The sequence below is a fragment of the Vanellus vanellus genome, assembly GCF_965231255.1.
Source record: "Vanellus vanellus genome assembly, chromosome: 1".
NCBI lineage: Eukaryota > Metazoa > Chordata > Aves > Charadriiformes > Charadriidae > Vanellus > Vanellus vanellus.
This window is the reverse complement of record NC_138905.1, coordinates 218,278,010-218,292,193: the sequence shown is the minus strand read 5'-3', so window position 1 is coordinate 218,292,193 and position 14,184 is coordinate 218,278,010. Positions and strand designations below refer to the sequence as shown.

At 45.8% G+C, this 14,184-nt stretch overlaps 1 protein-coding gene across 3 annotated transcripts in view; it reads right to left on the bottom strand.

Moving 5' to 3' along the window:
• The window catches only part of TENM4 (teneurin transmembrane protein 4), a gene marked incomplete at both ends in the record, with an annotated part of 373,229 nt that overhangs the window by 73,666 nt on the left and 285,379 nt on the right, over positions 1–14,184 (bottom strand). For all 3 annotated transcript variants that reach the window (XM_082491556.1, XM_082491557.1, XM_082491558.1), the window contains 2 exons: positions 600–867; positions 7,182–7,443. In XM_082491556.1, the coding sequence (XP_082347682.1) occupies positions 600–867; positions 7,182–7,443 (530 nt within the window). The remainder of the gene's footprint in view (positions 1–599; positions 868–7,181; positions 7,444–14,184) is intronic.

Below are 14,184 nucleotides of genomic sequence, written 5' to 3'. Positions count from 1 at the left end.
TTGGGTGGGTGGCACAGACCACAACGCTTAGTGCTGGGGATGTGGCTCTTAGCGTATGCAGACCCTTCCTATTCTCTGCCTCGCAGCTCCTGACAGTCTTTTGCAGATGTAAATGAATGCACAAGGTACAAGAGAGAAGACCATCATGCCCCAGTTTGGGATGGTGTTTTTGAATGGGTAAAGAAGGGGAAACTAAGATTTGATCGATCCTGAAAGTCAGGCACAAGGAGGAGTAGAGATCAAGCTCAGTTGTAGGGATTTCTTTCAAAGCAGTGCTGACATCTCTTGGCTGTGGGTGAGCGGGAGCCAAACACCTCTATTCCCAGTTCATTCCTTCTGTATGAATCCGATGGGACCAGCTCAGGATGTACGTGCTGGGCCATGAGCCAGAGAACAGATAAGTATTCATCTGTTGGGGAAACATGTGCTGTTGGAACAGCTGGACCCGATCCTCTCCAAGGAACCAGCAGTCAACCAGCAGTCAACCAGCAGGGAGCACTTTCTGTGTCAGCAGTTGGACCATACCGATCCAGGACAAGGTCTGTGCCTTGCCACTTCGCTGCTTCTAAAAAGAGAGACAAATCCTGGGTGTCACTTACCAAAGGCTTCTGAGAGCCCATACACTTTCTGGCTGTATACGTCTGTCTTGTCCCAGATGAAATAATAGGACAGGTCTGGAGCAGCTGCAAACCACTTTCTGAAGAGGCGTCCCTCGACGGCCACCATGAGGTGGACTTTCATGAGGTTGAACGGGATGGTGGGGTGGGTCATGCTGATCCTCAGGACTGATTTGTAGCCAGCTGTGCGACTGCTCAGGTAACTCACTTTTATTTTACTACCGGAAACGTTAATCTCCTCCTGTAGAGCCTGTGGAAAAGCAATCCAGGAGGTGTTAAATCAGCAGCGAGCAGACAGGAAAAGGCAGCGAAGCTGTAATTTATCAAACACACTTTTGTAAAAGCTCTGGTAGAGATGTCTAAAAAAGCACACCGAGTAGGCATCAAGTATGAAATCATGTATGTAATTTATAGGGTTAGTTGTGGAAGCCAGGGAATGCCCCACTCTTTCTGCATCTCTGTTATATGGGAGAACAGGAGACCAAAGTCTCACATATAACTTAGCGTTTACAATGGGACTTACTGTTAAAAGGAGTCCCAGGACCCGTGGTGAAAGGAGTTTGGGGTCTGAGATGATTCCAGCCCATCAGTTCAGCTCTTTTATCTCGGGAGTTTTCGATGGCTGCTGAGTTTTGTCTCCTGGCTTCTTTTTCCCAGTAAAATATCAAGACCTACTTGGCTTGCATCCTTACTGCTGTTCCCTGCCCCTGATCATAACCTGCCGCTCTCTCCATGTCACCAGTGAATCTGCTCCCACCCCCCCTCCTCTGACTTACCCATCTCTCCTCTGCTACCTCAGCTCTGACCCCCTTTGACTGATCTACCTCTATCTCATAGGTCTCCACTCCAGTACAGAATCTCACAAAAGACTGGAGAAAGAGCAGGGAAAGTTTTGTCTGCTCCTGTTCTGCTTTGAGAATAGAGAAGTCTCAGTAAAGACGGGATTTTCAGCTAATTCACCTGCTAAAGTACAACTTGATCTTAAATTTTCTTTTTTTTTTTTTTTAAGTTGGAGAAAAGCAGGGAAATTTTCTGGAAAGTGATACAATGTACATCCCCGACACCATCCTGATTCTCCCATGCAAAATACTGATTAAAAAAGGGCATTTCTTTCTTAAGTCTTAGAAGAAAAAAAAATAAATCAGTCGTCACTTTCCAGAAAATGTCACTCTTAGGGAAGCACTCAACATGGACACCTTCAGCACAAGCCGGCAGCCTTTGGCAAAGTTTGAAAGGTGAAGGTAGAAGCTCAGCAGTGAGCTGGAAAACTTGGTCTGATAATGGGATGTGTCGGAAGGTCACTGCTGGCACTGTTCTCTCCTGCGCCACTTCTGAAATACTTTGGTGTGCTGGACCCTAAACGAGCTGTGAAAATACCTCCCCAGTAATAATCAGCTTTCGTAATATCAAGGGCACAGAGGCTCGATGGCAGGTGGGTCAAGAGATCCACCCATCAGGGAGGGATCGCAGCCCTCCTGGTGTCCCCCAGGCTACGTGGCTCCTACGCTCAGTTCCTCCTGGCACAGCGAGTTGCTCATCTCTTACAAGTTTTCTGGTTAGGATTATAAATAACGACAAAACTTGTAATCTGCCCCCTGAAAGGACCTCTTCTGAGCTCTTACCCAAGGCCCGATATTTTTTCAAGTGATAACTTACAGCCTCTGAGCATTGCAGCCCTCAACAAATGGACACAGCCAGAAGTTAAAGAACTGTTCAACTGTGCTCATAAATATTTACTTTCTCTAACGCAGCCTTTTCCATTTACATCTCTCAGTGCTCAGGACTCTGAAAAATGACAGAACTGGGAAAACCCAGGAATTTTAAAATACATTTTCTGAGCTCAGTCACAAGCTGGGCTGGGACCAGGCTCACCCGGAGACCAGCTGAGCCAAGCCGCGGTGAGGGTGGTCCCTTGGATCAAACCTGTCTTCAGATGTAACCCTTCTAGAAGAAAGCCAGGCAGAAACAATTGTCGCGGAGGTCCTATTTGCAATGTCTGCTTCAAATCCCTGTCAGAAATAATTATTTCTCCCTGTCATGATCTGTCTCTGCTGTCTCCCATTCCGGAGAAGGGGTCAGCACAGCGGTACCAAAGCCCTGAGCAGCACGAGGGGCTGTGTTGAAAGGCGTCTGCTTAAAGAGCCACGAGGATGATCGAGGGCTGGAGCTCCTCTCCTATGAGGAGGGGCTGAAAGAGTTGGGGCTGTTCAGCCTGGAGAAGAGAAGGCTCCGGGGAGATCTTATTACGGCCTTCCAGTACCTAAAGGGGGCCTACAGGAGAGCTGGGGAAGGACTTTTTACTCAGGCATGTAGCAATAGGACAAGGGGGAATGGCTTCAAACTGGAAGAGGGCAGGTTCAGATTGAACATTAGGAAGAAGTTTTTCACTGTGAGGGTGGTGAGGCACTGGAACAGGTTGCCCAGAGAGGCTGTTGAGGCCCCATCCCTGGAGGTGTTCAAGGCCAGGTTGGACGGGCTTTGGGGAACCTGGTCTGGTGGGAGGTGTCCCTGCCTATGGCATGGGGGTTGGAACTCGATGATCTTCAAGGTCCCTTCCAACCTAAACCATTCTATGATTCTATGATTCTATGATTCTATGAAATGGTAATTCAGATTATCTGAAAAGCGTTTGTAGTTTGTAAGTAGTGCTGAACTAGGAACAAAGCAGAGCGTTGATGGGGGGAGTATGATCCAGTAGAATACTGGTGGGAGAAAAGGGGGAAAATAAGCTTTAAAAGACTCTGAATGCACCGAAATTAACGACGGCTGAATTGTGCCCTTATTTCTAGTTGATAAATGCTGTTTGGACCAGATAAATTCATACGCTGTGTCTGGGGTCCTTGTGAAAGATGAGGGCTCTTAGGGTTTATCACAGCCTAACCAGTATCGTCTGCTCTTTAAAAGTGCTCCAGCCCCCAGGGCTGGTCAGGCAGAAGCGCTGCTCCTTCAGGCTTACTAGGGATTTTCACAATTAAGGGATTTTCACAATTTAGCTGTTTTCACTGCCACGTTCCCTTCGCTCCTGGGTGCTGATCTGTGCTCGCGTTAGCAGCAATTCTTCCACTCTTTGCATGAGACAATGTAGAAAATCTTGTTCCTGTGCACTGGGTTACACATTTCTCTTACAGCTACTCTTCACTCCACCAAGACATTTAGGGCCTGATTCAGGGGCCTTAACATAGACATCTAGTGCTTTTGAGATGTTCTGTGGTATCCAAATCCTCTTCAAGGGGATGACAGATCTGACACGGACCTTCTTGAGATCTCTGCCTTCCTGAAGATACAGCTGGAGGCTGAAGGGACACTTCGGGGCACCTTAAATGGCACCAAAACTGTTTTTAGGTACCTTAATCAAACCCTTAAAATGTATTATTTGCTGTTTTGAATGAATTCAGGCAGAGGACACTGCATTTATTTGTTGAAGCTCACGAGGTTCCTGTCTGCCCACCTGTTAAAATCCCTTTCCCAGCTCTGCCACCCACTTGTCACCTCCTCCCAGCTCTGTGCTCACACCTTTTATATTTAGCATTTCTCTACTGAAAACTGCGTATTATAAAACGCAGCTGCAGAAACTGACAGCTAGGTTATTTTTTACTTTATGTATATCCAGTACAGGGATGAAAAGTAATCCATTTATGAACTGAAGTACAGTCAGGACTCTGCCGTAAAATCAGATTCTCTTGTATAATCCTGCACCACAAACTCTGTCACTCTTCAACTGTCAATATTTGAGGTGGAATACTGTTTTACAGGTTTTAGCTCAATCATTTGGCACATGGGAAAAGTACTGCTCATCATGTATGGGATTTATCTGATCTAAACTTAGGAACCTAAAAGTTAGGAGTCTCCTCTGAACTACTAGTCTAGGTCTCTTCATGGCCAACAGGCAGAGACAGGCTCTTTAGAAGGTTGGTGTTGCCACCTAAACTTAAGAGTAGGATTCAATTCCAGTTTAAGGCATCTAAGTCCAGTGTGTGCATGTGAGGTAGGCGTGTAAGCATCAATCATAGTCAGTGGAGATCTAACTGATACCATCAGTGGGAACTAGAAACCTTCAAGATGGCCATCTTAATTGATCTGTAGGCTCTGCTGACGATATTGATTAGGTTTCTGTCAGCTTTAATGGGAGCTCAGACATCTAGCACACAGCCAGATGACTGTGCGTGAACAGCTTATTTAGGTGCCATAACCTTAAAATGAATCCCACTTAGGTCTTAATTAGATTCCATAACTACAGGTGTCCAGCGTGATTTGGGATGTCCAAGTAATCTGTGACATTCACAAGGGATTGGCAGATGCGCTGCAGGACAGTGATAGGCGGCTCATTGGCAGTTGGAGGCCAAGCACGATACCTGCAGGATATTTCAAATGGCACTAATCATCTACGATGAGAGTGGGGAGACACTAGCCCAGGTTGCCCAGAGAGGTGGGAGATGGCCCATCCCTGGAAACATTCCAAGTCAGGTTGGATGGGGCTCTGAGCAACCTGATCTAGTTGAAGGTGTCCTTGCTCATTGCCAGGGGGTTGAATTAGAAGACCTTTAAAGGTCCCTTCCCACCCAAACCATTCTATGATCTATAATCAAGAAAACTGTATCAAATCATTGCTTATGATCTACTTCCCTGGCTGCTTTCACAGTTTACAGACAGACACTCTTATTGAAGAGGAGTTTTAGAATGTTTTAGTTCAATAGATATAATTAACACAATTTAATGAGTATCTTACCAAATACTGAGTGAGGTTATGATTATAGTTTCACTGTCTCAGATATTTGCTTCTTTCCTACGTTACTCTTCATGGTGGTTGTTGGTTTAGGAAAAAAAAAGAGATGTGAAAACCGAACCAAGAATTTGCAATCTGATGGACATCACAAGATATGGGCCTTAATTAGTAATTATGCTGTGACTGTAATTGGAAATTAGTCTGAAAAAGGATCACAGTATTCAGTCCAGAGGGAAAGGTAAAGACACCACTAGCTTTATTTGTTGCTGGGTTCAGTACCTGGTGTATTCAAATTAGAAGACAGAAAGTGACTTCTTTCCTCATTAACGTTACCACAACTCCAATGGAGCCAAACAGGAATCACTCGATTTCTCACTACACTTATTATTATTTCTACCTTGGCAGACTATTATTTGTCACTAATAACGCCAACTGCTGGCATCTAAAACCCAGGGAACAACATGCCCAAGAAAGGAAAGCTTGAATGCTGCTACATCCACGTATTTCAACAGAGTCAGTATTTTTACAGAAAGTAGGTAATTCAGATGCTTGGACAATTCAGTTTAAAACCCATCTTTCCATTCAGCAAAATACTTTGAAGCCATAGCAGGTTGTTAAACTGCTTTATCTGACGCACACTTCCTTAAAATAAAAAGGAAAAGGGTGATGAGAAATTAAAAGTAACCCTCTCGCTTTGCTCATCTATCCCAAATGCCATGAAATGCACTAAACCCCCGGTGCTGGGCAGGCTGACTATTTGCCAGCTTGCTGACTGCACATCTCAACAGCTTTGCAGAGTGAGGTGTACGCCTTCCAACCCTGAAAAAGTTCAATACTCCACCGCCGAGGTCCGTAATGCCCAGTGGGTGAAATTTGCTCATGAACACAAGAAAGGCATTAGAGCGTTAAGAGGGCCATCAGCCTCGCGCTGGGTGTATGGAATGCCAAAGGGCTGCCCAAATCATGGAATCACAGAATGGTTTGGGTTGGAGAGGACCTTGAAGATCGTCGAGTTCCAACCCCCCTGCCATGGGCAGGGACACCTCCCACCAGACCAGGTTGCTCAAAGCCTCATCCAACATGGCCTTGAACACCTCCAGGGATGGGGCAGCCACAGCTTCTCTGGGCAACCTGGGCCAGGGGCTCACCACCCTCACAGTGAAAAATTTCTTCCTAATATCTCATCTAAATCTCCCCTCTTCCAGTTTGAAGCCATTCCCCCTCGTCCTATCACTCCATGACCTTCTAAAAAGTCCTTCCCCAGCTCTCCTGTAGGCCCTTTAGGGACTGGAAGGCCACAATAAGGTCTCCCCGGAGCCTCCTCTTCTCCAGGCCGAACAGCCCCACCTCTCTCAGCCTGTCCTCCCAGCAGAGGCACTCCAGCCCTCGGAGCATCTTCGTGGCCCTCCTCTGGACCTGCTCCAACAGGTCCTATGTTGGGGGCTCCAGAAAGCTTCTTGTGGGTCAGACGAGGGTCCCGGCCCACCTCCCGCAGATGAGGAGTGAAAGCAAAGCAGAGCCAACGTCGGGTTTTGCTGTCGGCCACAAGCGCTTTGCCTCCACCTCTCAGGGGTAAGGGAAAAGAGACCTTCTGGCTCAGTGTGTGCTCGTGAGCGAATTCTCCTTGCAAACGCCTGAAAAATGGTGCAACAAACAGGGAATGCTTCTTTTTAGCAAAGCACGGGAATAGAGAAAACCACAGAATAGTTGCGCTCGTGTTGCTCAAAGCAGGCAAAAGAAGCACAGAATTATTATTATTATTATTATTATTATTATTATTATTATTATTATTAAAAGAAGCACAGATGGATTAATTTCTCCTTGGCTCAGAGGACTCATACCTGGATTTCAGGAACGATAGGACCTTTCTCCGAGCAGGAACTTGCAAAAGCCGTCAGCGGGGATGGAGAGACCACGGGGTTGGGCCGGGCGAAGTTACTGAGGTCACAGCTTGGGATCTCGTTCTCTTCGTGCCTCATGACTATGGTTTCCATCACGAAGAAACGATCCCACGGCAGCCACAGCGTGTGCTCCTGGGTGATGAAGGGAGCCCGCTCAAAGTGCAGGATAATGGAGATCCCACCAATGGTAACGAGATCGAAGCTGTTTTGAGAGATGGAACCTAAAGTTAGAGCAAGCACCACCCTGTCTGTTTTTAACAATTCTCTAGCAAGGACCCCCAGAAAAAGAACTGTAAGAAATATCATCAGCCCTGTTCTACAAGCATAAAACCTACAGCCCAAAGAGGCTTTGTTTGGCTGAGAGCAAGAGGCAGAGGCGGGAGTACAAAGTCAGCTTCTTCTCATGTTGTCCTCCTGTATATTAAAAACATACCCATCCTTTTTCTGATGCAAATTTTATCTTTGTTAGCGCTTTTCTAGTGTTCTTCGACCATACACACTCACTTTCTTTTTTTTTTATTTAAAAAAGTATTTATCATCCAAACGCAGGCGCAGATGGGATCGATTCACACGACGAAATAAGCTATTTGGGAAGCGGTTTCTCTGACACACTGCCATATAAATTGTCTTGGCATCACTGCTAACCCGACTAATACCTAACGCAGCCCAGGGAACATGCGGAGCCCAGTCAAGGACCTACTGTACGAGGCACGGGGAAGAAATGACCACCACGCAGGCAGCCTCTGCCCCACACAGCACTCAGCACTCCTTTTTGACTCGTAATCATTCAGAGAAGGGCAGATAACTTACTGCCTGCAGTCTGCAACTTTGCCCTACGCTATCTCCAGCCAAGTGGCTCTTCTCCTGCGTTCGTGTTGGATAATATTCCATCAGGATAACAGGCAGCCCCCAAAGCTATGTGAAAGGATGCTACCTCGATAAGGGAAATATTCCTCCTTTTAACGTGAAGATGTTTGTTAGGATAGAGTTTAGGGTTTTTCTTAGTTTTGTATTTAAACTTCACATCTTGTCAGAGATGGAGAGTTTATGAAGTGCCACAGGATGTACCCACTATGTATAGACTCAGAACAGAGGTGTTAACTGAGAAAGGATGGGATTTCAGTACAATTTGAAGACTTCGCATTTTTGCTTCTTTGTTGTTGGTTTTTTTTTTTTTTTCCTCTCAGTATCTATTCAGTTGTAATAGCAAAAGTGTGTCTCAGGCGAAAAAAGTTTTCTCATCCCTCCTTCTCACTTTCAATGCTTGGTGCTAGTGTATGACAGTCTTCCCCAGATTTCAAGCACACGAACAGGCTCACTGGCTTCAGCGGAGCCGCTCGTGTGCTTAAGAGCCATGTGCTATAGTTCTCTGCGACTGAGAACCAGTTTCTGAAAGCACCCTGACAGCCCAAAGCCAGACTCGATGCATCTTGTAGCTACAAGGTAAGAAAGAAGCTGAAAAAAGGATTTTAAATTATTTTTAAAATTAGTTATGAGGCTTTCAGATTGGCTGCAAAAATCCCAGAGGTGCAATAATGGGTATGAACTATTTCTTAAAAAAAAAAAAATCTTTGGCAAGCAATCATTCAGGAGAACCTTTTATTTTTTTTTTTTTTTTTTATGGCCGATGGATTGAGGTGCCGTTTTGTAAATATAATTATGAAAAGAAAGTTATTCAGGACAGAATGTTAAATTGAGTCCATGGGAGGGAGGTGAAAACATTTGAAAAAGCTACAGATGTTTATTCTACCACTCAAGTGGGGGCATCAGCTTCCCAGACCTATGGAGCTTGGTTTGCAACAGCCTGACGAGTAACTCGCCGGTCCCTGCCAGTAAAGCCACGCAGCATTTGTACTTTGATAAGAACATTTTTAACAGTCAATTAGCATTTGGCAAGCCCTTCAGCTGGGAGGGAGAAGATTGCTCCGCACGAATCCGGGCACCAAAAGGGGGCAATGGGAGGAAAGGAACGAACATTACAAATGATGCTCAACAAGTTTTTTTAGGCAAGCGGGAAAGAGATTTTATGGGGAAACACCTCCGTTTCGCTCCTTCGTGAGCGGTCCTCCGCTTCGCTGAGCCTGGGTCAGGGATGGTAACCTGCTGAGGGGAAACATCTTTGCTTCTCCTGCGCCCCCGAAACAGGACGCAGGAGGGAAAGCATCACCTCCAGGTCAGGCTCCAGCAGCTGTGACAACAGGGCCGGGCAGTGGTTGTCAGCAGGCGTTGACGCTCACGAGCTGTTTTTCCCAGAGTCACAGGGTGCAGCTTTGAAGTTACCTCGGTAAACCGAACAAAAGCTAAAACCAAAACCAAACAGAAAAAACCCCAAACTGAAAACACCTTCCTCCCAGCTTCCCTTAGTGAAATTAAATGTAACAACAAGAGCAAAAACGTCTTGGGATTGAAGGAACGAGATAATTTTATTTCTGGCTTTGCTGCTGATCTCTGATGTCTTTTTTATCGCTCTAAAAAAATCATACTTGTTGTACAGTCATATTGTTCTGTTTTTCTTAAAAGGCTCTGGAGAGACAGGCCAAAGGATGAAATTCTCTATTTATCCACAAAGCGGGCTTAAAAAAAAAACAACAAAAAACCAACCCATAAAAAAGTGTAACCCTTTCTCATGTCTTTGCTCTGGAAGTCCATGTATTTGGTCTTTCTGAGAGCGCCACGCCAAAGTTGCCGAATATGATGGCATGTACCTGATACCGAAAAAGTCTGGAGACTTTCCTGCTGTTTTATTAACACTGTGCCTACAACAATGGAATCCTGAGGACTTGCAGCCTTTATAAACTACCAGTTTAATCAAATTTAAAGCTTTATTTAAAAATGTGGCTTATAATCCAGTACCAATACTTCGATCCATCTATTAACTTTGCTTTACAGAGAAGTCATACGTACAATAGAATGGTTTTGGGTCTGCCATTTTATCTTTATGCCTCATTATCTGATAAAAATCCATGTCCTAATAATTGGGCTAAAACCACATGCAAACCTCGATGTTAAAGTTTTGCTCAGACTAAGTCGGATCGGGATATCACTATTAGAGGCCATATCTGCGCACTGTCATGGGAGTGAAACCTACTTGAGGGGAGTTGGAATGCAGTGAACCCACTTACAGGGTTGAAAAATTCAGTTCACTGAAATTTTACTTACGATACTCATTTTGAAACTTGGTGGTGCCAAAAAAGCTCCCCCACAAAACCCAAACCCGAAGCAACAAAATCAGCTTAGGAACCGATCTAGCTAAACTGATGCAATTCTGTCTTTAATCTCCCTCACTTTAAAAACACAGTTATTGCCCCGCTATCAGGAAACTCATTTGCTAAATGAATTTAAGGCGACCCAGCGCACGTTTTCAAGAATAGGCATTCCTACGGTGAATATGCCAAACAATAAAGCCAGAGAGTTTTATGCCATTATCTCACAGCCCCCTGGGACAAGGTAACTGCTTGCACGTGTGCTCCCATTTTTCCTCCAAACCAGAGCGACACCAAAGATGGTCCAGATGACCCCGTCCGACTGCGCATTGCTGTGCACCGGGAACGCACGTGGTCTGCTGCTGTAGTTCAGGAGAAGCTACTTCTTGCTTAAGAGCATCAACATCTTAAAACGAAGTAACTCATTCACATGAAAACTGCACTGGGAAAAAGCTGATGAGAAGAGAGTCACGCTCTATTCAGAAAATTACGAAAATGATCAAAATACAGAGTAGAAACTGTAACAGCGATAATTCTTTATGTGATTTTGAAATTATTATTTTTCTTAAATGCACATAGTATTTAATAAATGCTATAATAACCAGTAAGGAAGGCCAGAAAATGTTATCTCCCTTTCCCAGGCTGGTTGGCTGGCCAAGGAAGGTTAAGAGATGCATCTAATGCTACCCGCTAAATCAGCAGCGAGACCAGGATTAGAAATAAAGGATGTCTGACATCATTTTATGCGCTGCCAATTTAGGTTTGAATGCTCTTAAAGACTTCAAGGCGATTTTTAGAAGACCTCACCCCTGAGGAAGTTGCTGGATTCTGGTGCTCTTTAAGAGAAGGGCTTTCACTTGTCCATCCCGTGATTCTGTGATTCCGTGATTTATTACCTCCAGAGTCCACAGGTGCACCGCTGTGCCCATTCATTTGAGAAAAAAACCTGCATGTACACCGCAGACAGTTTTGGGAGGTATTTTTATGATTCAAGAGCCTCAGCACCGCAACCGGACAATTTACTGAACATCAGTGGTGCACCAGACCTGCACAAGGTTTCAGCAGCAGCAGATTGACTGGAGGGGAAGGTGAAGAAAGGGAAACCAGAAGAGCTGATTCGGGCAGTCTGGGCTTAGACTGACCACCAGCAGCTGCCGACAGAAATCCCAGCTTCAGGATGAATCCCACTTGGTCACAGATTCCCTCGTCCGAGACAGCCGATCTCTGTCACTTTTATCATTCGGAGCTGAGCATGTGGCGGGGGCTGAGTCAGCGAACTGCAGCACTGAGCTCCTTGAAACTAATTTAACTTCTGACTGGCCCCGACTTCCTGGTCCCTGAGGAACCAGCAGTCCACTGATGACTGGTGGAGCATACTGATGCTCCAGCTGCATTGCTGCCCACCCTGGGGGCCCTGCTCAGCTGGAAGTGGGGAAGGACACGGTGCGGAAGGCACATCCCTGGCTTGAACTGCCACTGGAAGCTGGTTTATAGCAGGCGGGATTTCCCTTTCACCACTGAGGAACTGGAAAGAAGCAGTTACTCAAATATTGTGAAGGTCTGGAGCTTGGATAGCAGCGTCCACCTCCGTGCTCCGGCCCCATTTAGCTTACTGGGATGTTTTTACTGCCTAGAGGTGAAGTTTAGGATAAAGCTCCTCTGCGTTAGGTACAGTGCAATGGCAAAACAAAGAGACGGTCCTTTCCTCAAAGTACTTATAGTACAAATAAAAGATTACACACGGTAGTTCTGTGTTGTATATATGACAATGAAACAGCTGAAAAAATGTTAGAGCGGGTATTACCGTGGAGGTATTTTGCAGGCATATTTACCTGTTCTACCAGCGACAGACTTTGTGGTGGTCTATACACGGCAATCCGATCTCGAGAGTGCAGTCTGCATCTCACTTTCACACAAAGTAGGTTCAGTAAGGTTGACAGAGGCACCCATAGCAAAAATGCGCAAGACCCTCTCCCTTTTTGCCTAAGCTACGGGCAATACAAAGGCACCAGCTCCAGAAGCATCCTTTTCCGAAGGAGACCACTAGTTTTCCGGGGATGCCTCTTTATTACCCGGATTTTAGCGTCATGTCATTCAAGAGGTGGAGCATCACTCGGAAAGTTGCCATCAGCATGTCACAGTAGGTGCAAACTCCCCTGAGTGTGGCCAAGGCAGCGTTAAGCACACGTTGTTGGCACATGTTCCTCTCTTTCATTATAATTCCATCAGCTTCTCCGGCCAAGTCAAACCTTTAATGAAAGTTGCGGATTGGAGAGGTGCTAAAACCTATAAATCCTCTCCTCTCCCAAGTGCTAGTGGTTAGTAGTCAATACGTAGAGCATGTGCAGCTGGAAGCCCTTATGTTTCATTTTTTTTTTTGTTCTTAAAAGAAAGGGAGCCAATTAGCACTGACAGACAAAAGATAAGATGAAAGACATTCCCAATTTGCAAAGCTTTTGTTTTGGTTGAGCGTGATTGCTCAGATTTTAAGCACTTGTCTCTAACACAACCGTAATCTTAATGACTTCTTCATAATCGTTTCAACATAAATTAGCAAGAATAGAGCTGTTGGGAGCAGGAGACATCTTTTCTTTATGTGCATGGGCACTGCATTGCCCAGTTGTTAGCTAAAGATTTTGTGTGATATCACAAAATTAATAACAGTAAGTAACAAAAATAAGAATAGAATAGAATAGAATAGAATAGAATAGAATAGAATAGAATAGAATAGAATGCTTTCAGTTGGAAGGGCCCACAATGACCATCTAGTCCAACTGTCTGACTACTTCAGGACTGACCAAAAGTTAAAGCATGTTATTAAGGGCATTGTCCAAATGCCTCTTAAACACTGACAGGCTTGGGGCATCCACCACCTCCCTAGGAAGCCCCTTCCAGTGTGTGACCACCCTCTCAGTAAAGAAACGCTTCCTCATGACCAGTCTGAACCTCCCCTGGTGCAGCTCTGAACCATTCCCGTGTGTCCTGTCACTGGATGCCGGGGAGAAGAGCTCAGTGCCTCCTTCCCCATGTCCCCTCCTCAGGGAGCTGTAGGAGCAATGAGGTCGCCCCTCAGCTTCCTTCTCTCCAAACTAGACAAGCCCAAAGTCCCTACCCACTCCGCACAGGACATGCCTTCCAGCCCTGTCTCCAGCTGTGTTACCCTCCTCTCAAGGACCTTCCCATCCTTCTCAAATGGTGGGGCCCAGACCCACACACAGCACTCCAGGTGAGGCGGTGCCAACGCTCAATACAGCGGGACAATGCCCTCTCTTGGCCGGTGGCTGTGCTGTGTTTGATGTCCCCCCGTATGCGGGTTGCCCTCTTGGTGCCAGGGCACGCTGCTGACTCCTGTGGAGCCCCAGGCCCCTTTCTGCAGGGCTGCTCTCCAGCCACCCCTCTCCCAGGTTGTACCTGTGTCTGGCGTTACTCTGTCCTAGGTGCAGGATCCGGCATTTGGATTCCTTAAATTTCATCCCATTAATCATAGCCCAGTGCTCCAATCTACCTGGGTCCCTCCACAAGGCCTCTTGTTCTTCAAGAGACTCAAGAGCACCTCCCAGTTTGGTACCATCAACGAACTTGCTAATGGTGCATTCAGCTCCTTCATGCAGATCGTTGATACATATGTTGAACAGGACTGTCCCTTGGATTGAACCCTGAGGAACAGCAGTGGTGACTGGTCGCCAGCCAGATGTAGCACCATAACAACTAACAGTAATGCATCAACATCTTCAAAATGC